The 27,230-nt window shown below is 36.2% G+C and overlaps 2 protein-coding genes across 4 annotated transcripts; one reads left to right on the forward strand and one right to left on the reverse strand.

Annotated features, from left to right (window-relative positions):
- Positions 1-2,317: 2,317 nt before the first annotated feature.
- On the forward strand, positions 2,318-4,392 carry LOC149424808 (uncharacterized). The gene is made up of 3 exons (XM_089650813.1): positions 2,318-2,464; positions 2,767-3,799; positions 4,200-4,392. Exons 1-2 carry the CDS (start codon positions 2,386-2,388, stop codon positions 3,537-3,539), a joined length of 852 nt encoding a protein of 283 aa, XP_089506939.1. The 5' UTR covers positions 2,318-2,385; the 3' UTR covers positions 3,540-3,799; positions 4,200-4,392.
- Positions 4,393-21,929: 17,537 nt separating this feature from the next.
- LOC149424809 (uncharacterized) lies at positions 21,930-26,856 on the reverse strand. Of its 3 annotated transcripts, XM_089647100.1 has the most exons (7): positions 26,419-26,855; positions 25,893-26,072; positions 24,635-24,743; positions 24,475-24,591; positions 23,817-24,035; positions 23,373-23,622; positions 21,930-22,948 (listed from the first exon to the last, which is right to left on the reverse strand). In XM_089647100.1, exons 1-7 carry the CDS (start codon positions 26,607-26,609, stop codon positions 22,938-22,940), a joined length of 1,077 nt encoding a protein of 358 aa, XP_089503226.1. In that variant the 5' UTR covers positions 26,610-26,855; the 3' UTR covers positions 21,930-22,937. The 3 variants fall into 3 exon arrangements, with proteins under 3 accessions (XP_089503226.1, XP_089503234.1, XP_089503242.1); XM_089647108.1 differs by lacking the exon at positions 21,930-22,948 and having other exon boundaries at positions 23,362-23,622; positions 24,520-24,591; positions 26,419-26,856; XM_089647116.1 differs by lacking the exons at positions 21,930-22,948; positions 24,475-24,591 and having other exon boundaries at positions 23,362-23,622; positions 26,419-26,851.
- Positions 26,857-27,230: the final 374 nt, after the last annotated feature.

Genomic DNA, 27,230 nt, shown 5'->3' on the forward strand with positions numbered 1-27,230 from the left:
AAACCACTCTCCACTGGACTGCACTGGACATAAATATGAATGAACCCATAATGAACCACTCACTTCTTATGACACTTGTTCGAACTTCAGATATAGGCGGGAATTTTTACCATAAATTATAGGAAAAATGTTAAAAGGCGTAGAGTTTAAAAAATAACTAGACATCCTTTCGACATAATGTAAAGTAGGACACACATCAACTGTTCTTTGCAGAAACAAATCAATTTAGTGAATTTACATTATGCATTTTTGTGGAAAATAGAAAGTAAAGTATTTTTTATGACATTTATCTACAAAAAAACTTTCGACTTTAGTTGAATTATAGGTTTGGTTGTACCTTTGGTTGACTTTTGTTTATTTATCTCAGGAGAGCGGTCATTTCCACGACTCGTTCTTGAGTTCAAAAGTTTGGCTGTGGAAAGACTTTCGTTTTCCACCCTCCTACAACATGGGTCTATGCAAGACCCATTTACACAACCTCATATTCTTAAAAAGACTTCGCTCAGAATCTCAGAAGAGGGGACCTCACCACTTTCCCAACGGCGTTATAAGGAAACATTATTTGGTTTCCTCCTTCACCACACACGTCAAGAAACTATTTTTTTTATTTACCGAAGCTACATTTTTTAACGACTATAGACCCTTCAATGTCCCTGTATATGAGGTTAGCAAGCAGTATGCAAGTATGACATAGTTGGAGTTTCAAGACTCCACAAGAGTAGAGGTTACATTGACACTTTCAACGTTCCCGAGCACCACGCTCGACAAATAACTCATATCAGATCCTTTTCCCGTTTTTCCAATGACGCTGTGGATTTTCAATGGGTTGGCGTTACCCACTTCTTTAACCCAACGATGCCAGGCAACTCATTTTGCTGAAAAAAACACCCGAGCGATATGCACGTTGTTTGGCCCTTAATCGGGCTTGGAGGACAATAGCCTCCTCAGGCGAGCACCTGTTCTGCCTGACCACACCAGGATTCGTAGACATAGACATAGATTCACACCAAGATTCCTTGACATATGCCCAGAGAAATGGGGCTTCCTGTGTGTTCCACCGCAGCAGCCTGAAACATTTGAGTTACCAGCACGCCAACTTCAAGCGCTCCTTGAATTTTTTAACATAAAAAAGCCAATTCTGATAAAATTCTGTTTACCAATGAAAGGTTAAACCATTGCTTTCCCTATCTTTTCCAGAATGACTTGTACAATATCTCAGCCTGCTTGTTAGCATTTTGAAGTAATCGCAGGAGACCTGTACCCGGCGAGACCATAAATAAACCACTCACTGACCGACTGATGCCTGTGGTATCTCACAACTGACAATGGACCGATATAAATGGCCCATACTTCTAACGCTAAGGTTGGCTCTATCTATATACCTCAATGGTTAGAATTCCATGCTGAAATTTGGGTTATTACGGTATAATTATGTTGTATTATAAATAATTTGAATTATTTTATTTAGCCGTGATAAAAAAAGTTTGGGATATTTCATTATAGGGAGGGGGATGAAATAGGGAAGAGGAAGGTGGGGAAGTACCTGGCTATTCACATATGGTCACGAAACAATTTCAAGCAACGCTTCGATTACGAATGATGGTCTTTCACGACTTTCACCGAGGCGATACTGAAAATATCTATCACCATGTGCGACTCTTCGTATAAATATAATTCAACACTTTCTCTGTCATGATAGTGATCTACGTCACGATTTTCTAACCAATTACCGCTCTACCCCCTCGATGAGCTAATCTTGTTAAATATGTTTCCTACGTTGACCGGATAAATCATCAAAATGATAATTCATCACATTTTTAAAAAGTTATATAAAGTCATGGAAAGTGATAAAACAAAAACTTTTTTATCTGGGTTAAGTAGGTTAGGTTAGGTTAAAAATAATAATTTTTTCATCCTTTTTAATGACTTTATATCACTTTTTAAATGTGTGTTGAATAATCACTGTGTTGAGTTATCATGGAACCGTTTCCTACGAACCTTGGTGTGGCGGTAACTTTTTTATTTATGTTTTACTAAGGCTAGCATTACACTTGTAAGTTTTTTCGTAAATTTACGACTTCTAGCCAATGGGCGCATTGGATTTTCAAAATGCAAGATGCCCATTGGCTAGAAGTCGTAAATTTACGAAAAAACTTACAAGTGTAATGCTAGCCTAGGTACTAGGTAGCGACCAATATATTATATTTTCTATGAACCTTGTGGTGTATCTATGGTTGACCGTGTGGAGCGGTATTATTTTGAATCTTTGCAATTTGAAATTTCTTTGACAGTTGACAGCAGGTTGACAGCCATTGACAGCAGTTTTCATTACGTTTCTAAACTTTACGAAGTAACCTGCTTATAATAATTATAAAAAAGCATGAGATGGAGTTTAAAGTGCACCTGATAATCTGGTTATCAACAGTTCTCTACAGTATTTACAACATGTTTTTATTTACAAGAGGTGAACTCAATTGAATATTTTCATTTTTACTAGGCCCTTTAATTCATGAATTGAATTACAACGCTACTTATAAATCACTCAAAAAATATACACAGTAAATAATACCTAGGTACCTACTTAATATTTTGTCAAACTTTTTTGGCGTCCATATTTTATTATAAGCACCTGTACACATCTTATTTGGTATTCTATCCTGGCATACAAGGAGAATTGAAAAGGATTTTCATATTGGAGTAGAGACTTCTAGGTGGCATGATTCACAAATATAACATATTTATTTACAATTTAACTTTTTTTTCAAGGAGTCGATATAGCTGTCTCCAACTCCACAGGACATTTGAAAAATGGGTGGCCCCTGTTTGGTGAATTAAGGGACGGGTCAGACATTGAATGGGAATGTTTGAAATCTTTTAGCTTTAGTGTCTTTCCCTGGATTCTTTTTAACTTCTGGGGAGCGGAATTATTCAGACAAAAATGTTGGCAACCGGTGTGGTATATTTTTGTGTCATTTTCATTTATTTTATGCAAATTTGGATACGTATCTCTCTTTTTTTTAGCGCTTCAGCCTTTGGCTTATTTACTTATAATACGATTAGGCGGGAAATCAAAATCAATTTGGGTTTTTAGTTTTTTAATTTTAATTATGGTAAATATTTGGAAAAAATATTATTTTCATATTTCAAACACCTACGAATATAATTATATTATGATGGTCTCTGGTTTGTGTAGTTTTCTCAAGTGTTTAAGTTTTTCCCTAGACACAATCAACACCAAAAGAAAAGAAAAATCCAGCACCAAAATTAATGGCCCCCAAGTATTAAATATCCTGGCTTATACATTCTACTTACCGTTACTTCTGTTTGGCCCATTTCTTCTTTACAGTGATTTCAATAAATCTCTCAATATTCCATACAAAACATCGTTAAAGCGGAGATTATTGAGCTTTATATCTAACTTCGCAAGATATATGGGATACGCCTTGTTCATCGAGTTCTGTTTACATTTTGTATATTTCAATGCGCTGCAATATGAGGTAAGAAATGTTAAGTTTTGTACAATACGTGCATATACTTAATTTATTTTGATTTCATTGTTCACAAGTGTTATTCTACTTCAGACGATAGTGAGGATGCCAGATTGGAGTCTGTGCGGTGGCGGATATTGGATGGGGCTATACTTCTATTTGAAGTATGTTGTGGCCTATGGGATGTCGGGTACTTTTGCGATGTTGGACCACTTGGAGCCCGAGACTCCGCCACGTTGTGTATTGAGGATTCACTTGTTTTCTCAAATGTGGAAATATTTTGATTCTGGGTTGCACAAATTTTTGAAGCGGTGAGTTAAGATTTTTTGTCCTTTTCCGCTTCCAAAGTGTGGTTTTGCTGAATTCATTATCATACATCCAACCGCACTAAGGCTACACAGTTAATCAGGTTATCTAACAATAATATTATTTTATTGATAATGAGAAATTAGTGCCTATGTGCATTGTGGGCATACTGCCTTCATGCAATGCCGTCATTCTTAAAATATATTACAGAAGAGCTTTTACTGTATGATGTACTGATGCTTATTTATTTATTTCCGGAAAATCGACAGTTTACATTTAATCAGTTTGTACATAATATTGTATAGCTAAAATAAAACCAATTATGGATATTGTATTGTTTCCTTTTTCTATTCCCTAGCAATTAATATTTTCCAAATACATATGTACAATAACATAACATTCCAGATACATTTACACACCAGCGATGAAAGGAACTAAAACACGAGGCCGGAATGGATTTACATTCATGAGAGTCTTTGTCAATATGATTTGTTTTGTATTTGTGTTTTTCTGGCATGGAGTTGAAATGCATATTTTGGTTTGGGTAAGCCTGAACTATTTGGGGATCATTATGGAAAGTTTATCTATATCAATATCACAATGCGATCTTTTCAACAGATTGAGGATATCTGTACTGAAGACAAAATCTATGAATGATCGCTTCAATGCCTTTTTGTCGACTCCTCTTTACACAATGTCTGTCTTATCCAACTATTATTTCTTTACTGAATATGAAATAGGTAATATTTACGTACAGCGAGTGCTGAATCAGTCTTTCAATAGATTTGCCATTATGTTTGTATGCAATTATAGCGCTTGTAGAGTATCTCAGCATCTGTACAGACTGGGTGCCAGAAAAATTCTTACAACATAAAAAATTGTTTTTGTAATATTATAGTTGATTTTTTTTTCAGTATTGTGATAAATGGTTTGAGAAATATATACATACACATTATTTCTTTGAATTGTCCATTATTGGCAGCTTATATTACCTAATATTTCAGTAGGTATTTTTAAAAGTAGATATTATTTCTTTATAATACATCGGGATGTGTATTACATGTAATAATTAAATAATTATACTTTTGTTTGGTGTCATATGATACCACGAGTTTTTAATGTAATATTATCGGTATTAACTCCATTATAATTTGTTAAAATTATTTTTCTTATAATATGTACTATATATATTGTAGATTTGTTCAACTGCATGGAATAAAGTTACAAGTAGACTATACAGTCATAATTAAAATTAATGTTAGCATAATACTTTTATTCTGCATGAGTTCTATATAATTACAATTGATGTTCATAATACTTTTATTCTGCTTGAGTTCTACATAATTACAATTAATGTTAGTGTACCGGACAGCAGGCGGATGGACATAATCATTAAAATAATTAAGGAAATGAATATTTACTGTTATCATGCAATTAACGAAGCCCAATCCCCTTTGAAGCTTATCACCGGACACGTATCATGTTTCAAATGGGATTTAACCATAGTAATTAAAATTTGGTTATTTTTCTTGGTTCCTTAATGCTCTCATGCATCCTGTTTAGAGATAAGTAATATAATTGCTGTACATTAACACGTGTTGAATTTGAACTTAATAAATATGCAAACAACTGGCACAGCCAGTCAGTTGTCCGACGACATTCGCAAGTTGTGTTTCTTTGAAAATCCTTACCTAAGGTACCCCCGAGAGGAAACCGGCATTTACAGTCGATGTCACTGGCGTAGATGTCCAGTACATTTATGGTCCTTCGAGCCGGATTTTCCTCAGATATCAAGAAACATGACACCGTCACTGCGCTCCTGGAAAGGCGCCGAAGCACCTGCTTCCAGGAGAGGATTAGTGCCGGCACCCAAAGACAGCGGCAACTCACGCTCTACTTGGGAAACAGTTAGAGCACTACAGGAGGAGAATTGGCGCTTACAACGCCAATTAGAAGAGGATTGGCGCTTACAAGGTCAACAGGAAAAGACTCGGTACTTACAGAGTCGAGAAAAAGAGTGTACACCATCACTGCGCTCCTGGAAAGGTGACGAAGAACCTACATCCGGGGGAGGATTAGTGACGTCAAATCAAGACAGCGATAACTCACAATTTATAGAGGAAATCGCTAGACCGTTGGGGGCAGAGCTTCGGAGACAAGAGCTGTCGTTCAATCGTGGACAAGAGGAGGCTGCACGAAGTTTCCACCGCCTACTAGAAGAATCTACTCGGCGCTTCCGGCTTAATCAAGGTGAGCAAGAGGAGTGCATACGGCGCTTCCGGCGTCTACAAGAAGAGTCTACACGGCGCTTCCATAGTGAACAAGACGAGGCTGCACAGAAAATGGGTGCAGTAATGGCAGCTTACCTTTGTAGCGTCCCGTTGCTCCCCCACTTAGTACCATCTGAGGAAAAACAGCAGACATCATTCTCGCCTCAGCAGATTACGCCAGAGGCATCCATGGATGTGATGAAAGTTCCACAGTTATCGTCGGCCTCTGAGCAGATGCTTCATAAAAATGAAGAAAATGAAAATGCACAGAGTGCAACTGGTGGTGGGAATACCACCCTCACATTACTGCCTGATGATATACTGGAGACACCGTTCTCGCCTCAGCATCCGTCAGAGGATTCAACGGCTGTGATAGAAAAGCCACAGCTACCGTTAACCTTTGTGCAACAGCTTCATAAAAATGAAGAATATTATGAAACATTGTCGCTAAATAATGTTAGCGAAAAGAAACGACTCGCAAGGAAAGGGGTCGACAACCAGGAACATAATATGGCGCTGATGGAAAGTGAAATTAATGATGCCGCATTATCATCCGGAGGCGTATGGAGCCCCGGAAACACCATTCACGAGGACGATTCAAGATTTGTAATAATTGTGAAATCTGTGAAAATTGTGAAATCTTTGAAAAATGTGAAATTTATAAATCTGCCGAGTGATACTTATCAGCAAATTAATGTTGCGCCCATCACGGCGCTCCAATGGAGAGAATCAACTCGGTTCCCAGATACGGGACAAAGAATCACCGTTGCTGCGAACATGAAAGAAATATTTCTCCATGTGGAAATGAAAACAGAATACCAGAAAAGGTTATTTCTGCCGGGGGAGAATCACATGGAAGAACCGTGCACATATGATATGACGAAATCGAAGTTCAATGGCACGCCAGATAGAAAAAGTGAATTTTCCGACGCTACTGCAAATACTTGTAGTCCTTGTGTTTTCCTGTACTTCCCCTCCAAATCTACCGCTGAACTAATCCAAATGGCACGAGAGTGGAAATCATTCAAGAAAAAGGTTGTTGTTGTACAAGCTACTAGCTTCATCCTCCGAGTCGAGTAATAAAACTACACAAGGCGTAATTGAAATAAAGATTGAAATAAAGATTAAAATAAATTATAAGGAAACAGATAAGGTTCAGATAAACTCAATTAAAGAAGAGTCACATGAGAGACAGTAATAACAATAACACTGATTCACGAACTTGAACTACAAACGAAAGAATTGTTTATTATAAACAAATACCTCACATGTAAACACTTGACATGTGGATCACATAACCGAAGGCCGCCCGTTACTTAACAGGCGATTCGTTCATTCATTCTGCTGAAATATGAAAGCTGATTACTTTAACGATCACTTCATGCCGTCAAAAGATACGGATTTTTAATTGAAATTGAAGACAACATAGCAGTACCTCTCAACGACAGAAACTTCAACGAATATCTACACTTGGAAAATACCAACACACCTGCTGTGAAAACCATTGTTCTTCACACCTTAAGAAGATACCTTACTGTCCGAGGAAACTATTAGGCGAAAAATACTTTTTCACGTTGGTGGTGTACCGGACAGCAGGCGGATGGACATAATCATTAAAATAATTAAGGAAATGAATATTTACTGTTATCATGCAATTAACGAAGCCCAATCCCCTTTGAAGCTTATCACCGGACACGTATCATGTTTCAAATGGGATTTAACCATAGTAATTAAAATTTGGTTATTTTTCTTGGTTCCTTAATGCTCTCATGCATCCTGTTTAGAGATAAGTAATATAATTGCTGTACATTAACACGTGTTGAATTTGAACTTAATAAATATGCAAACAACTGGCACAGCCAGTCAGTTGTCCGACGACATTCGCAAGTTGTGTTTCTTTGAAAATCCTTACATAAGGTACCCCCGAGAGGAAACCGGCATTTACAGTCGATGTTACTGGCGTAGGTGTCCAGTACAGTTAGCATAATACTTTTATTCTGCTTGAGTTCTACATAATTACAATTAATGTTAGCATAATACTTTTATTCTGCATGAGTTCTATATAATTACAATTGATGTTCATAATACTTTTATTCTGCTTGAGTTCTACATAATTACAATTAATGTTAGCATAATACTTTTATTCTGCTTGAGTTCTACATAATTACAATTAATGTTAGCATAATACTTTTATTCTGCATGAGTTCTATATAATTACAATTGATGTTCATAATACTTTTATTCTGCATGAGTTCTACATAATTACAATTAATTTTAGCATAATACTTTTATTCTGCATGAGTTCTAAATAATTAAAATTAATGTTAGCATAATACTTTTACTTTGCATGAGTTCGATATAATTTTAAATGATTTTTTTTACTTTTTATTACTGTTGCCCTGAATTATTACATAATAAATGTGTGATAATATGTACATACAAATTATCAGCCATTTGTAAAAGCCCATTTTGGCATGTAATAATATAAATATATAATATTGAATCTATTTATGTCTTTGTCAAGCTTTTGTGAAAATTATTGGCATTTTAGTCCATTTGACTGCTATATGTACTTGTATTGCTTAGGCCAATGGTCTTCAAACTACAACCCGCAAGAAGGTTTCATCTGGCCCGATGCTTTTTGCTCGATGTTCTCGAAGATACATATTGTTTAAACTATTAAACATTATAAAATTCAATTCATTTCATGAAACAATATTAATTTGTTTAAATCACTAGATTTAAATTATTGCCGACCGGTTTCAGAATAACCGTTCCTTCCTCGGGGCAAAATGTATACTAACTAACATGAATAATACTACAAAATTTTGGGTTAAAGTATAATATTAGGTATTAAGGCGAAATAGGTAGACTTGACCAGAAATTTGGCATTTTTGAGACCAGTTTTAGACGTATGGACACTTTTCTAGAAAAAAACACAAATTGATTTTGAAAGATCGTTACTTTATCTAGTAAAGCAAGATGTTAAATTTTGAAAAATAATATTATTTTCTTATCATAATAAAGTGTTACCGTTGGACGTTGTGCAGATTTGTTGCATTTTCAAAGGTGAATTTGTATTATACAACAAATATTTCAAATCATATAATAAGACAGTATAAACAATCAATAAATTATCTATCATAAGTATGTATGAGAATTTTGTTTTTATTTCAAATAAAATTACTAATAAATAAATCCGAACACGCATTTTGTGACGAAAATCCCTCAATTTGACTATTTATTTATGGTCTTACAAATTGGTATAGATCAGATTTTTTTACAAAAATAATTTACCAAGACATTATTGGAACATTAGAAATAATTTATGACGTGTTTGTGCATTTTTACCAATTCGGCACAAGACAAAATTTTGTCATTCTCCGCTGTGACCGGGCGGCGAGCGGACGTGTAGTCCACGCCGGTCTAGTTAATAACATTTTAAAGAAATTCCTCGCTTAAAAATGGGGAGGAAAATACCCTTGGGACAAAAGTTTTATTAGAAAACACAAATTACGACATCAAAAACGTACGTGGGAGATATATTTTCAAAAAAAACAAAGGTTGGTGATATTTAATTATCCGTGTACATTGTACGTACTTATATGCTACAGGATTGTTCGAAAAAATCAGTCAGAATAAGCACTTATTTTTTATAACATTTGGCGATAATTTTGTGTTGTTTAATTTGCAAGGAAAAGAATCAATTATGGACTATCAGGAGTTTATGTCTGTCATCGATGTTTCATGTGTAAATGTTAAAACTTATGCCAAAGTACGTGAAACTGTTTGTGATTGGTGGTCAAAAAGTGCCACGATCCAAATGAATTTTGATTCGTAATGTGCGATTCAAATCATTTTATTGTTCATAATTTCTATTTTACTGTCCAATTCACTATTATATTGGTATAATTCAACATATTTAATATTTTTTGTGTTACTTTTTGTCAGTTTCATAATGTCATATTGTGAATTGAGCTTCTTGTTTTGGGGAAAAAGACGAGGTTATTTTTGACATACTAACCTATGATTTTTCAATCGAAATTTACCTCGTGAATTTAATAACATTTCGAAAATTAGACGAGTCAGGTCGCTCCGTTAACCATGAAAACAAATACATGAAAGCGATACAATATTATGCAATCGCATAACTACATATGTAGGTAGGTACCGTAGAAAATAGTTGTAAATAAAACCTAGTTTTAATATATATACATACTACTTCAGTTGTAAGGAATAAACCCTCTTTTCAATGTCATACGTATCAAATCAAGTAAAACTTAAGATAAGTATTAGAAACAAAACTTACCGGTAATACCTTTCGGACAAACGAATAAATATGTAAAACAAAATATTTTCACAATAAAATAACAATAACATAACAAAAAAGTGTAAAATAAATTTTAAAAAATCAAATTAAAAAATATTTGAAATTTTTTTATATCTACCATGTCAACGCACTGCATTTGTATTTATTTATGTTTACGCACTCCGACATATAATTTACAAATATGTATGTAACTATTATTAGGAAGAAAGCTACAACCGAGAATTCAACAACAATAATTGTTATTTCATCGGAACCATGCTGTAGTTTTCGTCAGCCGCGCGGATGTACGGTCGCAGTGGAATGATTTCGGTATTTCTGTCTTATTCTATAAAATCGTACGATCGCGAGACCATCTTTTAACGAAATTTGAATTCTCGTCCGCTGGTTAAGACGCCTTAAAGTAGGTTGTTCAGAAACCGGTTAGCGGTAATAAAAAACTAAAGTGGTTTAAACAAAGTAATATTGTTCATTTAATTATAATGGAAAGTCACAAAGTGGTATTCGGTGGTATAAAATTAAATTTTTAAATTGTTTTTATTTAAAATCCTTCTGCGAATAATATTTTTGTCTTGTATTATTAATAATGCATATGTGAATATAATTATTTTGTGATATATTTGAAATAAAATTATAATAAAACTTTTTATTTCTATCCACCTTGTTTCATTCTTGTTATCACACAACATGCTCAGTTGTAACCATTAGTTAGGTATATTTGGAAATCTGTGTGTATGTCAGGAGTGGATCGGGTATATGATGCACAGGAGTAATGTTTAACCGTTCCATTTTCCGGTACTGCCACAGAGGAAATTGTCAGTACACTAAAATGCCCTGCCTGTATATGCTGCACAGAAGTAATTTTTAATCGTTCTGTTTTCTGGTACTGCCCCAAAGTAAATCGTCAGTATTCCAAAATGTCCTGCTTTCAAAAAGTGGGCATGCGCATTGAAAGTTCCAAATGGAATATGGAAAAAATCTACTTTAATGCTCTGAATTCTGTTTCTTTTTATTCTACGATATAATGCTAATATGGGTTTCATTGTATTTCACAACACCTACAGTAGGTTAGTAACTGGTAGCCTGGAATAAAAAATTACGGTAAAGTCTCCGTACTCCGCAGTCTGTTTACTTCTAAATATGTTTAAGGACAACCATTTACATTGAGGAGACGGGAAAACAGGCACAAATTATCTCTATTAGGTTATCAAGTTCTTAACACATAGTTTGCGGGAGACGCTTATACGCGTCTTTTGTATTTACACACTATTGGTAAAGCGCGGGAGACGCCAAAACGCATTGTACACTTAGAGTAACAATATATATATATATATATATAGGTCCCACAACATTTATTTGCGTCCGTGCGTAAATCCGTCTTTGGGCGTCCAGCACTTCTAGTTCTTTTTGTGAATATTGCACTATGTTTTACTCACAATAATCGCTAATATCATATTATTTTAATATTCATAATAATGAAGGTTTTGATGTTTATTACACTTTCATACATTTCTAGCGTCACGTACATACTTACGTCCGGGTGTATATTTTTTGTATATTAAAGGTTCCTTTTAGTAAAGGTTTCACGTCCTTTCACTCTAATTTAATTGTTACGTCTTCCGTATATTGCTGACTATTCTAATAAAGTTTTCACGTCCATACTGAATATTTTATTCTGGCGTCCGAGTGTATATTATTTGTTTGTTTCATGGTGCTTTGAAGGTCGATTTCATTTTTACGTCTTCCGTATATAAGGCCCTTAAAACTCTTGGATTTGTTTTGAGAGTTTCAAAAGGTTCATTTAGGCCGTTGTTATGCCCCTTATATTATAAAAACCCTTAGGATTGCATGACTTATTCTGATATGGGAGATATATTTCACCTTAATAATGATCAATATAAATATTGTTTATTTTAATTCTTTTATATATCGAGACAAATAGAGATCTATAATTTTTGCAATCTTTTGTTTATTTTGAATATCTACTTATGTGAGACTTCTTATCATTTTTACCAATGTATCTTAGTTTTCTCTGTTGTTTTAATTTTGAAGAATTTATAATAACTGCGATACTCAACTATTAAACTAGAATGTAAAAGTTTATTAGGTGTAATAAATAAATTAACAAATAAATAAACAACACAAAATATTTCGTACTCTTCTTTTGAAGTTTTCACGTTCATAGTGAATTAATTAATTAATTACAGCATCTGTGGTTGAGAGGTAAGACTCGACTCGCAATCCGAATCCATTCAAACCCGGTGTGCCCAAATAAATTTTTATTTGTCTGTTATTTCACAATCAATACATTAAACATAATATAAAGTCTGTTTGCAACACGTTCCAGAGTGAAATATACTCCCAGTATCGCCCTGGTTTGAGACAACCATTCCGAATGGAAACGTTATTTCTAAGCTTTTGCCGTGTTTGGTGACCAGATATAAATATCCAGGTACTTTTCTACATTTCTTTTCCCCATCTTCTTCCCCTCGCCAATACCTTCACCCTTGTACTCAGATTGGGGATGCCACAGTCTCGCTGTTCCAGACGGGAGCGGTTGAGACTCTTGTGCGGTATATAAAAAAATATATATACATATATGTTTTATTTTTTTGGCATCCAGAAACACACCAGACCTGACAACAAAATGTCTATTGATAGTGAGAAGTTTGAATGAATATCTTGTTGCATCTTGTATACAAACGTACCTACTGGGCGCAGTCGTGTGACAATTTTTTTACAACGATATCCTTAGTAAAAATGTATCATTTCATAACGCGCCAGTTCGCTCCATTGCAGAGGGCGGTCGGACCTTTTTAGGTCGGGACGTCAATTTACCGTCTACTGTAATCCATCTTACAAAAATGTCCACCCGCGCAGGGTGATTTAGTTTAGTTCTGAGTGCTACGTGGCATCGTTGTAAATGAACTAAATGTTGCCAAATCTAGCGTTTTGCTTCACCAAGGGTTCAAACAATACATAAAAATGTACAAATTCGCTAACGGCCATGGGGACGCAATACTATCGACGTAATGCGTGGACGCAGCACGGCCGTCGTTATGTATACAAAATAATATCTCCTCGTGATCAGTCACGAGGATACAATACCACCGACGCAGCACTTCCGTTGTTACGTATTCAATATAATAATATTTGTTTTTATATTTAACTTAACCCATTTACGCCCAAGACTAAAGTAATCGTAGAAAAAAGAATAAATTCATTTTATGTAGTAGGAAATAGAGTTTTTTAACAAAAATAAAAAAAATATATTTAATTTTTTTTTATTTACTAGAAAAAAAAGTGCCGTGCTCAAATGGGGACACTGGGCACATTCAGTATGGTATTTCTCGAAGGATGGTTTTTCAATACACAAAGTTTTTTTGCATTTTTTGCACTCCTCACGTGCCTTACTATGGCAAATAGTGCATCGCAACTGTTTTTTCAACTTCTCCGGAAAGTGGCCAAAACCATCAAACTGTTAATTGAGCACTACAGAGGCTGATGGGTGAAATTGTAGCTGGTCCATCTTCACGTCGTTACTAAGTATGTGTAGATCGAACATGTATGTAAATAACACCCACCACCACTTCTTGCCTCGTATTGAAGTTCGATACGTTGAAATCGACTGATCGGCTTGATCGACACCGTCCATGCCTCTGTTGTAATTCATAAATACTTGAGGAATATTTTCATCGATTTTCTTCTTTTCGATTGAGCTCGGAAGAAAATTATCGTAGTTTGTTCCCATTGTACAAACGCTGTTATCCAGCCAGCGAACAAACAATATTTTATTGACCGTGTTGAACCGGTCGTCAAAGTCAGCATGACTTTTTTTTTTCATCTCCTTGATGGGTGTGAGAGGAAATTTGCAGGTCCTACCCTCACGTACAGTTCCTGTAGCCAGATTCCCATAAATCCCGCAGCAATGCATAGCTAGTGAAAAAAATATCGAAGAACACAACATGGTCTCTAGGATCTGTGTTTAGCTTGTTCAACAGGTTTTTCACAACTCGTGTACTCAACGGCTCATTGGTGGGTATTTGCGACTTGCCGCAATAAATATCAAAATTGTAGCAGTAGCCATCAGCACTAGCGAGCATCCAAGTTTTATAACCGAAGCGTACAGGCTTACCTCGAATAAATTGTTTCGACGGATGACGTCCAAAATATTTCACCATGGATTCATCTATTGACAGATTTGTGTGAAACACTCCCCATTGCATAAATTTCTTCATGAGAACCTCAGCAAGGGTTCGCATCTTGAACATTTTATCTGATGTTTCAGCAGCTACAGTATTATCACAAAAATGTTGGTACTTTTTGATATCTAAAAATCTGTTTCTCGTCATTGCCTTAGAAACAACAGGTACATTACAGTCCTCGTCTAAAGACCAAAATAGACGTTCGCGAGGCAAAGTGTGATAACCAGATAGAGATAGAATGCCCAAAAATGTTTTCAACTCACCAACGGTAATATTGATATCATGTTTATTGTTTTGTGATGCATACAAATCAGAATATTGAAGAATCATATCGATTACTTCCTGATCAAAAATCTTCTCGAAAATTGAAACAGGATTTTTACCTTTGAGATCAGTAATTAGGTTTTTGCATCGTTGTTGTACATTATTCTCATCAAAAGGCATGTGATCGTAGCTAGGCTCGCATTTACGCCAACGGGGCCCAACATTGCATCGTTGCCTTCTAGCGGAATTCGACAAAGGCTCTTCATCAGAACTGTCCCAATCTTCTTCGTTTCTGTTTACAAAAACTTCGATATTTCCAGGAATATCTCTTGGCATGTCATTGGTAATAATATTGTCTTCATCGCCTTCTTCTTCGTCAGTGAGGATACTTGTTTCTGGGGGAAGAGCAACGATATCAAATCATCTGAGTCCTCTTCTGCCATAATAGCATCAATAGGCATCATCTTCTGGAGTCCATGATAGTTATCGTTTACTTCAAATTGCCGTTTTGACATATTTATGTGCAGTCAAAACTCTGTAAAAAAAGAATATTTTACTCTTTATGTGCCCACTGTCCCTATTTGGGGACACCAACAAAAAAAGTAGTTCACAGTTCAGTAAATTATATATTTTAACTTATCAAATTTTTATTCCAAAGTAAACAAAGTGTTCAATAAGATTATGTAGAAAAATTAAAAATTTACGAACGTAAACATATAAAAAAATACTTACATTTGGTAATCACCGCGACTCTGAGATTCACTTTATTTATGACACTAAAATACTTTTTATAAATGGTGTTATCCAAAATGTTTGATATAAAATGTAAGACACATCAATTAACTCGACAATAATGCACTGTTAGCAAAACTTACCACATTAATAACAAAATGGTGGGTAGATTTGAAGGCGTCCTCGTTTGGGCACGGCAGGCGTAAATGGGTTAATTAGTTCAACCTCAAATTGTAATATTTTAATTAATGAGCTAAACTTATTTTTATCATTATATTAAAAATAAAAATATTTTTATTTATATTTCTTAACATCTTTAGTGTTACAATATTTACAACATAATATTTCAATCACTTTTCTGATAAATCAGATGCTTGTGCTTAGGAAAAGACAACTATATATTTTTACATATATTTATATTGCAAATATTATTACAAAAACTATAAATAACCTTACAAGAAAATACAATAAAAGTAATAAAAACAGGTAATTTATAAATAATACCTAGGAATGATAAGCAGAAACATAATATGTGGAGTTTATCAAACAGAATTGAAAAGTACCTACACGGCACACACGCTCATGTAATCTATTTAAAGAAAAACACTGTAAAACCATTTCAAATAAAAATTCTTGTCTTAGAAGAATATCGTCGCATTAATTCGTAGAATGCGTAACTCCCAAATGTAAAATTTTACAGGAGGCACAAAAAACCTCGTAGTGAAAAAAAATGAAAGATGGCTTATTCTTTTTATTTATGTTTCGAACATATAATATATTTGGAAATTTATTTTCAATCATTAAACTTTTGTAAGTTAAGGCTTTCCATTTCAAATCGGAGTTAGGAAGTTTACGTAAAAACCGAGAATGGAGATACGCATTTTACAAAAGATACATACTTTTCTGCGAACAGTTGGGAGATAGGAATTTTACATTTACAAAATATAACACAACAATGTATGTGTATGTCGAGGCAGTCTATTAAGATGCATTTTAATGATTTTAATGATGCGGAAGGTTATCGTTAAAGGAGTGGTAATCCTTTTCTAATGTCTGTTTTAAGTCTTGTAAATGCTGGTACTTTTCCTTCCTTAAGGGATTAAATCTGACTCTCAAGTGAAATCTTCAAACTCTGGAGATCATTACAGATTCGGCGACGGTTTTGTGCTGGGTGAGATCTACACTGACCGGGAGTAGTCGTGTCAGAGATGATCGTTAAGTGACGCTTGGAGTTGATGAAGGAGATTGTAGAAGAATTTGATCTGACATTGTCGATCACCCTTGTTGTCCTGTAGAAATAAAACTGATGTACTTACTAGGGTTTGCAAGACCCGGGCAAAGAGTAGCCATGACAGGAAACGTTGTGAAAGAGACTCCTCAGAGTGTGAAGATAGGTGGGAGAGACTTGAAAGTGGAACTGGTGAGCAAACATGTGCTTTAAGCGTAGAAACTCTTCATGCTCAGCATCACTTTGGAGTAAAGTGAACGCTTCATCTTGCCCGGCTGGTCGATCCCGAGGCGAGAAGAAAGGACGTCGATAGATGCGTGCGTTCCTGCGTACAATGCAGGACAATTGACCCTCCACCATCATCCCATGAAGCGGGTAATCTTAATGTTGTGACAACCTGGAGTCGCTTGGCAGTTGATGTTACTCATTTCGGTAGGAAATGTTTACTCACATTTATCGATTGCGGTCCAAGTAGATTTGCCGTGTGGCGGGAAATCGAGTCAGATAATGCAGCTTCGATTATCAGACATTTGGAAAAAGTGTTTCGGGAAAGAGGCCCGCCCAAAGTAGTTCTCATGGACAATGGTACTGCATTTTGTTCCTACAGTGTTACAGATAAGTGTAAGAGATGGAATGTTCGTCAAAGATTTTGCGTGGCATACCGACCAGCTGGAAACGGTATAGTTGAACGACATCATCAAACAATAAAGAGAACTGCAGCCAGAAGTGGAAGCGATCCCCTGCAGGCAGTGTTTCGGTACAATCTTTGGCTGCAAAAAGTCAGGATGATCGAGGTATTGCGCTGTCTAGTATAGTTCACACTTCACACTCGTGGAGACACCCTTCTGCGCAAGTGAATATAGAAGAGGAAGTATTGACTGAGCTCTAAGTGGGCGATCTTCTTGCGGTTAAACCAGTAGATGGGAGATGCACATCGTGCATGGAAGGGTGACAGGACTTACTTCAGTCAACAACATCGAAGTAGATGGCATACCAAGACATGTGCTTGACCCGCGGAAGATGCCTGACAGAGAACGGACTGTGTCTGAGGAGAGACGAGATGGAATTGCCGCACGTTCCACCGTAAATATTTTGGGTTTGTTTGAAGAGGACAGTGAAGAACCGGATCCGGATAGGCATCAGGAGGAGATCCACTTGCAAAGAGATGGTGACCTTGAAGAAGAGATAATCACAGAACAAGGACCTATTAGGTATTTACGAAACCGCAGAGGCACATAAAACAAGAGAGCTACGGCAGAGCGTCACACGGTGCAGAAGACGTCAGTTTAGACTACAGATACAAAACACTATTCGTGACTTCACAATTAAAATTAAGGTTATAAAATGTTCAAAATTGATTAATCAACTTATCTCAGTTAATTTCACGGTAAAACTATTACACCGTAAATAAATTTCCTCAGTCAAAAACACAACAAGCGTGCACGGCTCACCGGCCAATACTGAATTAAGGAGTTACGAAGTATTCGCGAGTAAAAATGGCACCATAATTTTACGCAGTTTCCTAATTTGTGTTTAACTAAAAGGTTAATTTTTTTTTAAATTTTCGAGTTTTACTAGTCGATGCGGGTCTAATTTTAACACCAGATGGCATTAAAAACGTATTTTCGAAAAATTTGGAGTTACGCAGTCTACGAATTAATGCGACGATATGTTCAACATATGTATAATAACATTCTCTCTGATTCTATCTTCAATGTAACCAAAATAAATATAAAATTCAATTAAAAATGTATTAAACGTGTACCAAACTGCATAAAATGTAATGACATATATTATGTAGTATTATGTTATAATAATCTTCTGTTTTAATAATCTCCTGTTATAATAATCTCCCTCTTGAATTACGTTATATTTTTTACAAAAAAGGAAACAATACTTCTTTTTAAACCACTTTATATTTATTTAACACAATATTTGGGTTCAATCCAAACCGGTCGACGAAATATAAATTAAAATAAAGTGGTAAGTTTTTAGATTCTCACGGCCAAAAGCATTTTTGTTGTTTGTTTTTGGGGTGTTATGCCGTGCTGCGCTAACTCCTTCTTTAGCCGACGTTTCGGACAGCGTTGCAGTGTATCGCTTCGGATCTACCGGATTTGCCCTGACGCTTGGAGTTGATGAAGGAGATTGTAGAAGAATTTGATCTGACATTGTCGATCACCCTTGTTGTCCTGTAGAAATAAAACTGATGTACTTACTAGGGTTTGCAAGACCCGGGCAAAGAGTAGCCATGACAGGAAACGTTGTGAAAGAGACTCCTCAGAGTGTGAAGATAGGTGGGAGAGACTTGAAAGTGGAACTGGTGAGCAAACATGTGCTTTAAGCGTAGAAACTCTTCATGCTCAGCATCACTTTGGAGTAAAGTGAACGCTTCATCTTGCCCGGCTGGTCGATCCCGAGGCGAGAAGAAAGGACGTCGATAGATGCGTGCGTTCCTGCGTACAATGCAGGACAATTGACCCTCCACCATCATCCCATAAAGCGGGTAATCTTAATGTTGTGACAACCTGGAGTCGCTTGGCAGTTGATGTTACTCATTTCGGTAGGAAATGTTTACTCACATTTATCGATTGCGGTCCAAGTAGATTTGCCGTGTGGCGGGAAATCGAGTCAGATAATGCAGCTTCGATTATCAGACATTTGGAAAAAGTGTTTCGGGAAAGAGGCCCGCCCAAAGTAGTTCTCATGGACAATGGTACTGCATTTTGTTCCTACAGTGTTACAGATAAGTGTAAGAGATGGAATGTTCGTCAAAGATTTTGCGTGGCATACCGACCAGCTGGAAACGGTATAGTTGAACGACATCATCAAACAATAAAGAGAACTGCAGCCAGAAGTGGAAGCGATCCCCTGCAGGCAGTGTTTCGGTACAATCTTTGGCTGCAAAAAGTCAGGATGATCGAGGTATTGCGCTGTCTAGTATAGTTCACACTTCACACTCGTGGAGACACCCTTCTGCGCAAGTGAATATAGATGAGGAAGTATTGACTGAGCTCTAAGTGGGCGATCTTCTTGCGGTTAAACCAGTAGATGGGAGATGCACATCGTGCATGGAAGGGTGACAGGACTTACTTCAGTCAACAACATCGAAGTAGATGGCATACCAAGACATGTGCTTGACCCGCGGAAGATGCCTGACAGAGAACGGACTGTGTCTGAGGAGAGACGAGATGGAATTGCCGCACGTTCCACCGTAAATATTTTGGGTTTGTTTGAAGAGGACAGTGAAGAACCGGATCCGGATAGGCATCAGGAGGAGATCCACTTGCAAAGAGATGGTGACCTTGAAGAAGAGATAATCACAGAACAAGGACCTATTAGGTATTTACGAAACCGCAGAGGCACATAAAACAAGAGAGCTACGGCAGAGCGTCACACTGTGCAGAAGACGTCAGTTTAGACTACAGATACAAAACACTATTCGTGACTTCACAATTAAAATTAAGGTTATAAAATGTTCAAAATTGATTAATCAACTTATCTCAGTTAATTTCACGGTAAAACTATTACACCGTAAATAAATTTCCTCAGTCAAAAACACAACAAGCGTGCACGGCTCACCGGCCAATACTGACGGCCGTTGTGGCCAATCTAATTTGAGCCGAATACTCGACTCAACCCTGCTGAAATGCCCAAATCTGTTTTGCCCAAAGCTCTTGATCGCCACACCACTCAAATTTAAGGAAGCTAACCTCGTGGATTAAAGACGCTTGAGGAAGACCTACTTATAAAAACTGACAACAGAGCGAAATACGCGAAAGCAATCGAGCTGTCATCGCTGTCATCTGTCATCAGTTCACGCTCTTGTCGGTTTTTTAATTCGAATTATGAACATTTTGAATATAGTAGATGCGGTGGAATGGGCCGATATGCTTGATAATAATATTGGATTATATAGGCGGCGACAAGACGGCGATATAAATTTTATACATATATTAAATGATGCAGACTTTTATAGCCGTTTTAGGATGACTAAAACGTGTTTTTTATACGTTTTGAGCCAAATAGAGGATAACTTGACTTACGCAAGCGAAAGGTAAAATTTTGACTTATTCGAGTGTCATTGAATATATTTAGCACTTATCAGGTCTGAAAACCTTTTATCTAATGTTATCATGCTTTGTTTATTTCTTTTTTAGAAACTGCCCAGTTTTACCATGCAATCAATTGCTTGTTGCTTTGCGTTTCTACGCAACTGGAAGTTTCCACATTACAAATGGAGACTTTTTTAAAATTTCCCCATCTACGACCAGCAAAATCGTAAAAAATGTTTCTCGTGCCTTGGCAAGTTTAAGGCCTGTCCACATTAAATTACCAATAGGGGAAGAGGTGGAAGTAGTAAAAAGGGAGTTCCACGAAATAGCCGGATTCCCCAACGTAATAGGTGCAATTGATTGCACTCATGTCAAAATTCAATCCGTGGGTAAGTGCCAGACAAGCATGTGTTTTAGTTTTGTCTGCATGTTTTTCTGTACTGTACCAATTAAGTATTGTGTTGACCATCTGATTTCTCCGAAAGGTGGACCAGAAGCTGAAACGTTCAGAAATAGGAAGGGCTACTTTTCCATTAACGTGCAGACCATTTCAGATGCCAGAATGAGAATAAGAGACATTGTAGCAAGATGGCCAGGATCTACACATGACTCCCTTATTTTTCAAGGCTGCCGAGCCAGAGCAATGTTCGAGACAGGGCAGTACCCAAATGGAGCACTTCTTGGAGATAGTGGATATCCATTAAAAGTATATTTATTGTTTAAATATTCAAATACCTTTTTTATAACTTAACTTTAAAATGAATGTGTATGATTAATGGGTACTTTATATTTAATAGGTAAATGAGAGTGTATTTGGGAAGCATGTTTATGAGAATTGACAAGGTTGTAGAGATATTGAAAGAAGGGATAAATGCAGATAACTCGATTAATGGTGGACTGACATGCTTCGCTCTAACTCTCTTAACGTTCCAAACTCTTCTCCCATTAGCTTATTCGGAGAGTCATTTGTCATGTTTTCAGTTGGTTGTTGGTCATTCACTGACCCATAAGGGTTGGAAAATGGAAGGTTAGGTACATTTATAAATTAAACAATCTCTTCTTGCTATACAAATGTCTCATATATTGCAATAAATGAATCCACGCTACTAGAAAAAGCTTTATTCTCTTTGTGGATGGATTTGGCAGTTAATTTACTGATTTTAAATCTATTTTTGCTGTCATGTCTCTCTAAACTATCGACCAATGAAAATACATGCAGTTTTGTTAGGTTTTGATGAGCAAATATTAAATATTCAGTACTCGACGTAAAATGTCTTACGAGGTTGAATTTTCAGGAAATTAAAAAAAAAAAAACAAAGAAAAAACTGTTTTGTTAATGAAGGTTTTTTGAATCTAAACTCTTAACTGTAACCTTTGATAAAACTACAGAAAAAAACATCATCCACATAAAGATTCAGCATTAAAAAACTAGGCAGAAAGTTACAAGTTTTACATAATAATAGAATAGTTTACAGTTTATAGGAACATAGTATGTATAATTGATCATAACAGTAAGTAGCAACACCAATAAACCGGAGTGACCAATCACAGGCATCCGGAACGTTGGTGTTGGCAGCTCTCTATGCCGTGAAGGAGCGCATCTAGTGGAGTATCCTTGTTCATCAGAGCATTTGGAGTGGGAGTCGTAACCCTCGGCAACAGAGACTCGAAGATGTGGGCAACATGAAAGCAAACCAAAGAAAGATTAAAAAGTACACATAAAAGGCATTATTATTGATATTGGTCTGCGAAGCTAATGAACGATGACCAATAAACAAGAATCATAAATCATAAAGAAAATAGTTCCCACAAAGCAAAACTAGCAATTAATAGAATATAGGGAGAATTTAATATTGTTTACTGTGACATACATATATATGCACGTTATGAGAATATTGGAAACAACTGAAAATAACTTAAGAAAATTGTGACATACATATATACGCACATTATGAAAATATAGGAAATAATAAAAAAAACAAGAAAAAAATCCTTTAGTGCGGGAATACTTAGCGCGTGCACCATTCTCGAGTGCTCCAGCCGAACGTGGATTTACTTGATTTTAAGGACATTCTGCAAAAGAAAACAGTATAACATTATTACAAATGTATGTTTTATTTCATATTTTAGACATATCTGCTGACACCATATCGAAATCCGGAAACACCCAACCAGAACAACTACAACACAAAACATATAAAAACAAGGAACGTGGTAGAAAGACAATATGGATTGTGGAAAAGACGATTTCCGGTCTTATCCAATGGCCTACGACTAAACATCGACACCACGATGGCAGTTATAGTTGCATGTGGAGTTCTTCACAACATATGCATCAATCGTGGGGAGGAATATCCACAAGATTGGATCCACGGTGTTGGTGATGAACCCAACAATGTGGCATTCAGGAACAATGCAGGGAACAACATCGCCCATTTAAATAGAGACGTTATTGCAAATAATATGTATGTACAAGCATTATAATATTAACAATTACCACTTTCTAATTTCTTTGTAATTGCCTCCTGAGCTCTCCTCTCCAACTTCAATATATCCAGTTGGATTTCCCATCGGATTTCTGCTCGGGCTGCCTCTGCAACCTTCTGCTTCCTGGCATCACTAAGGATTTGCAGTTGTATATCCGATTGGGCTTCTTTTGAGACCCTCGCCGCATCGAGCATTTCCAGTTGGAGTTTCAAGTGGGCAGTCTGCATACTCAGGAGGTCGCATTGCAAAAGGGACTGGACCTGTTTATTGTTATTAGTTAATTTTGTAGAACTCCATTTCAATTTTTATTTATTTTATATATTCAATAATTTGTTATCTAATGTATAAAAACAGTTTGATAATGCCTTCAGAGGGCGAAACAGCTGTAACGCATAATAATAATTACAAAGCAGAACTTGTTTATAATAAACTGTTTTTATACATTAGACTGGACCTTTTGCATTTGAAAGTTTTCAGTCTGGGTCTCTAATAACACTCTTTCCGTCGCAAGTTGGGTGGTAGCAACATTTTGCAGGTCACTAAAGAGCGAGTCCTTTGTTGATTTTCCCAAGCACAGTCGCCTCTTGAATGCCTTCCTTGGAACTACGGGTCGAACAGTTGATACCACTGGCATCACTGGACTTTCAGGAAGTGTGAAAACTGGATTTTCATCCTGAACAAAATATAAGAAGAATGTCAAGTTTTATAACCAGCCACAAGTAATTTAAAAACAAATAATGTGTAAACCTTTCAAAAGACCGTGTAATAAAATAACATTTTACACAAGTATCTATGGGAAAATGAAGAAATTAAAATATTTTGCAGATTAGTTATTTCAAGTTATTGATGGCCGAGCGGTAAGGCTCACGACTAGCAATCCGGAGGTCGCCTGTTCAAATCCTGGCGTGTGCGAGTAAATTTTATTTGTATTACTTTGTGTTATTCCACAAACTGTTCATTAAAAATAATAAATAGTATATTTGCAGTACATTACAGAGTGGAAGATACTCTCAGTATCACCTTGTTGTAACACCACCATTAAAGAATTGAAACATGGAATGAAATGGTTTTAGCCATGCTTGGTGACCAGATTTGAATACCCAAGTACTTACCCATCTTCCCCTTCCTTCCCTAATACCTTCAGTTTCACAACACACCCCAATTGGAGATGCCGCAGTCTCACCGCACTGACTCCGGGCAGTTGGGAGCAGTTGAGACACCAATGCGAACAATGCGATTATTGAGAATTAGGATAAATGAAATAAAAATTACCAATGTCCATTCCGCAGGCTCCACTGATTCCAGAGTCGGCTGCTCTACTTCCTCCCGGCTGGTGGATGCCTGTTGATCATCTTGGACGGCAGGACCATTGCAATCAAACCTTTCAAAATAGAATACAAATATGTATGTCACGTTAAATTATATTACAATTCTCTCTATATTCTGTTAATTGCTAGTTTTGCTCTGTGGGAACTATTTTTTTTATGATTTATGATTCTTGTTTATTGGTCAATAATGCCTTTTATGTGTACTTTTTAATCTTTCTTTGGTTTGCTTTCATGTTGCCCACATCTTCGAGTCTCTGTTGCCGAGGGTTACGACTCCCACTCCAAATGCTCTGATGAACAAGGATACTCCACTAGATGCGCTCCTTCACGGCATAGAGAGCTGCCAACACCAACGTTCCGGATGCCTGTGATTGGTCACTCCGGTTTATTGGTGTTGCTACTTACTGTTATGATCAATTATACATACTATGTTCCTATAAACTGTAAACTATTCTATTATTATGTAAAACTTGTAACTTTCTGCCTAGTTTTTTAATGCTGAATCTTTATGTGGATGATGTTTTTTTCTGTAGTTTTATCAAAGGTTACAGTTAAGAGTTTAGATTCAAAAAACCTTCATTAACAAAACAGTTTTTTCTTTGTTTTTTTTTTTTTAATTTCCTGAAAATTCAACCTCGTAAGACATTTTACGTCGAGTACTGAATATTTAATATTTGCTCATCAAAACCTAACAAAACTGCATGTATTTTCATTGGTCGATAGTTTAGAGAGACATGACAGCAAAAATAGATTTAAAATCAGTAAATTAACTGCCAAATCCATCCACAAAGAGAATAAAGCTTTTTCTAGTAGCGTGGATTCATTTATTGCAATACATGAGACATTTGTATAGCAAGAAGAGATTGTTTAATTTATAAATGTACCTAACCTTCCATTTCCCAACCCTTATGGGTCAGTGAATGACCAACAACCAACTGAAAACATGAACAAGTCATAAGTAATGTGCGCTTTCCAGCTATTGTTGAACTACAATGACAATGCATTGACAAGCTTTTGGATTCCACTACGTAATGGTAGTACTAAAAGTGAGGGTTTATTTGAGTGCGCCAATTCTGGGTCTACTGCCATATACCGTAAACATAATGTATTCCTAATTGCTCCGGGTACTAATGCTGACTCAGTGGACATGTTCAGTCATCACCAAATACCAATTTAATTAAAAACAAGATATTTTAACTTACGAATTTACCATCCCGGAGGAACTTAATCCAATTGCTGCCTCAACCTTCAGCAGCACTGGATCTTCTATGTCTTGACTGGGCCCTCCACCAGTTCCAAATATTTGGCAACGAACACTTGCCCTCTGTGTTCGGGCATCTCGCTTCAAGTTGTCCCACGCCTTTTTTAGAGCTGCTAGGGGTCTGCAATCATATATAAAATATTACGAGAAATCAATTGGGATGTATACAAATTCTAATTAACCAAACATTGCACCCTTCCTAGAAAGGTTACGCAGAGAGGACAGTCTGTCAAACCACTTGCCTCGCCCACAATCACACCATATATCATACATACTCTTCTGTTATTCGGACTAGTGTCTTCCTCGGGCGTCCCCGACTTCTTCCACCATCCAAATTCGCGTAATAATATACTCTCCTTACACTCCTTAGTTCGTTCATTCTACGTGCCCAAACCATATTTCTTTATCGAGCTTCAATGGCATTTGAAGAACACATTATTATATGAGATAATCAGTATGTAACTTACCGGTTAATTGAGTTGCTGCTATTAAAACCGAGAACCACTTCGTTCCAAGCAGTTTCTTTGGATTTCAACAGTGTGGCGTAATTTGGGCCGCCTGTAGACCTAGACAAAATGACCCGCGACGAGGTAACTAAATCGACAAGTCGCATTTTCTCATTTGGGGTGAAATTTTTTGAGCGTTTTGCTTTGTCCATTTTGTATAGGTTATGATTTTGAATCTAAAGTTTCAACTGCATAAAACGTCAAACTTGACGTAAACAAAAAAGTTAAGTCAATTAACACCTTATTTTTTACATATTAAATACGTTTGTTTTAAAAATATGAAATGTCGGTTTATGTATTACACTATTTAAAGTAAATTATTTGTATAAATAATAAATACAATTAATTAATGCTTCGGTATTAATTTAAAATGTAAAGTTTTTAATTTGACGTCATTTTTTTGTCTATGTAAATAAACAGTGCTACACACGAGGTGTTATGATCAAAATGTTGGCTACAGGCGAAATGGAGCAAATCACTACGATCACTTAATTGAGCAGCGCCTGGCTCAGGCTCAGAATTCCTTTGATAATCCATCGAAATTGTTGGCCACAACGGCCGTGAATTAAGGAGTTACGAAGTATTCGCGAGTAAAAATGGCACCATAATTTTACGCAGTTTCCTAATTTGTGTTTAACTAAAAGGTTAATTTTTTTTTAAATTTTCGAGTTTTACTAGTCGATGCGGGTCTAATTTTAACACCAGATGGCATTAAAAACGTATTTTCGAAAAATTTGGAGTTACGCAGTCTACGAATTAATGCGACGATATGT

Source organism: Hesperophylax consimilis, chromosome 3 (genome assembly GCF_061612785.1).
Source record: "Hesperophylax consimilis isolate HC1 chromosome 3, BYU_Hcon_1.0, whole genome shotgun sequence".
Lineage (NCBI taxonomy): Eukaryota > Metazoa > Arthropoda > Insecta > Trichoptera > Limnephilidae > Hesperophylax > Hesperophylax consimilis.

Bases quoted from the DNA above. Each gene is read 5' to 3' on its own strand.
- LOC149424808 (XM_089650813.1), top strand. From the start codon at position 2,386: ATGGAGTTTAAAGTGCACCTGATAATCTGGTTATCAACAGTTCTCTAC. The intron at 2,465-2,766 runs GTGAACTCAATT...TTTTTTTTCAAG, and splicing joins CATGTTTTTATTTACAAGAG to GAGTCGATATAGCTGTCTCC.
- LOC149424809 (XM_089647100.1), bottom strand. From the start codon at position 26,609: ATGGACAAAGCAAAACGCTCAAAAAATTTCACCCCAAATGAGAAAATG. The intron at 26,073-26,418 runs GTAAGTTACATA...ATATGATTGCAG, and splicing joins AGCAGCAACTCAATTAACCG to ACCCCTAGCAGCTCTAAAAA. The intron at 24,036-24,474 runs GTAAGTACTTGG...TATTTTGTTCAG, and splicing joins GGGAAGGAAGGGGAAGATGG to GATGAAAATCCAGTTTTCAC.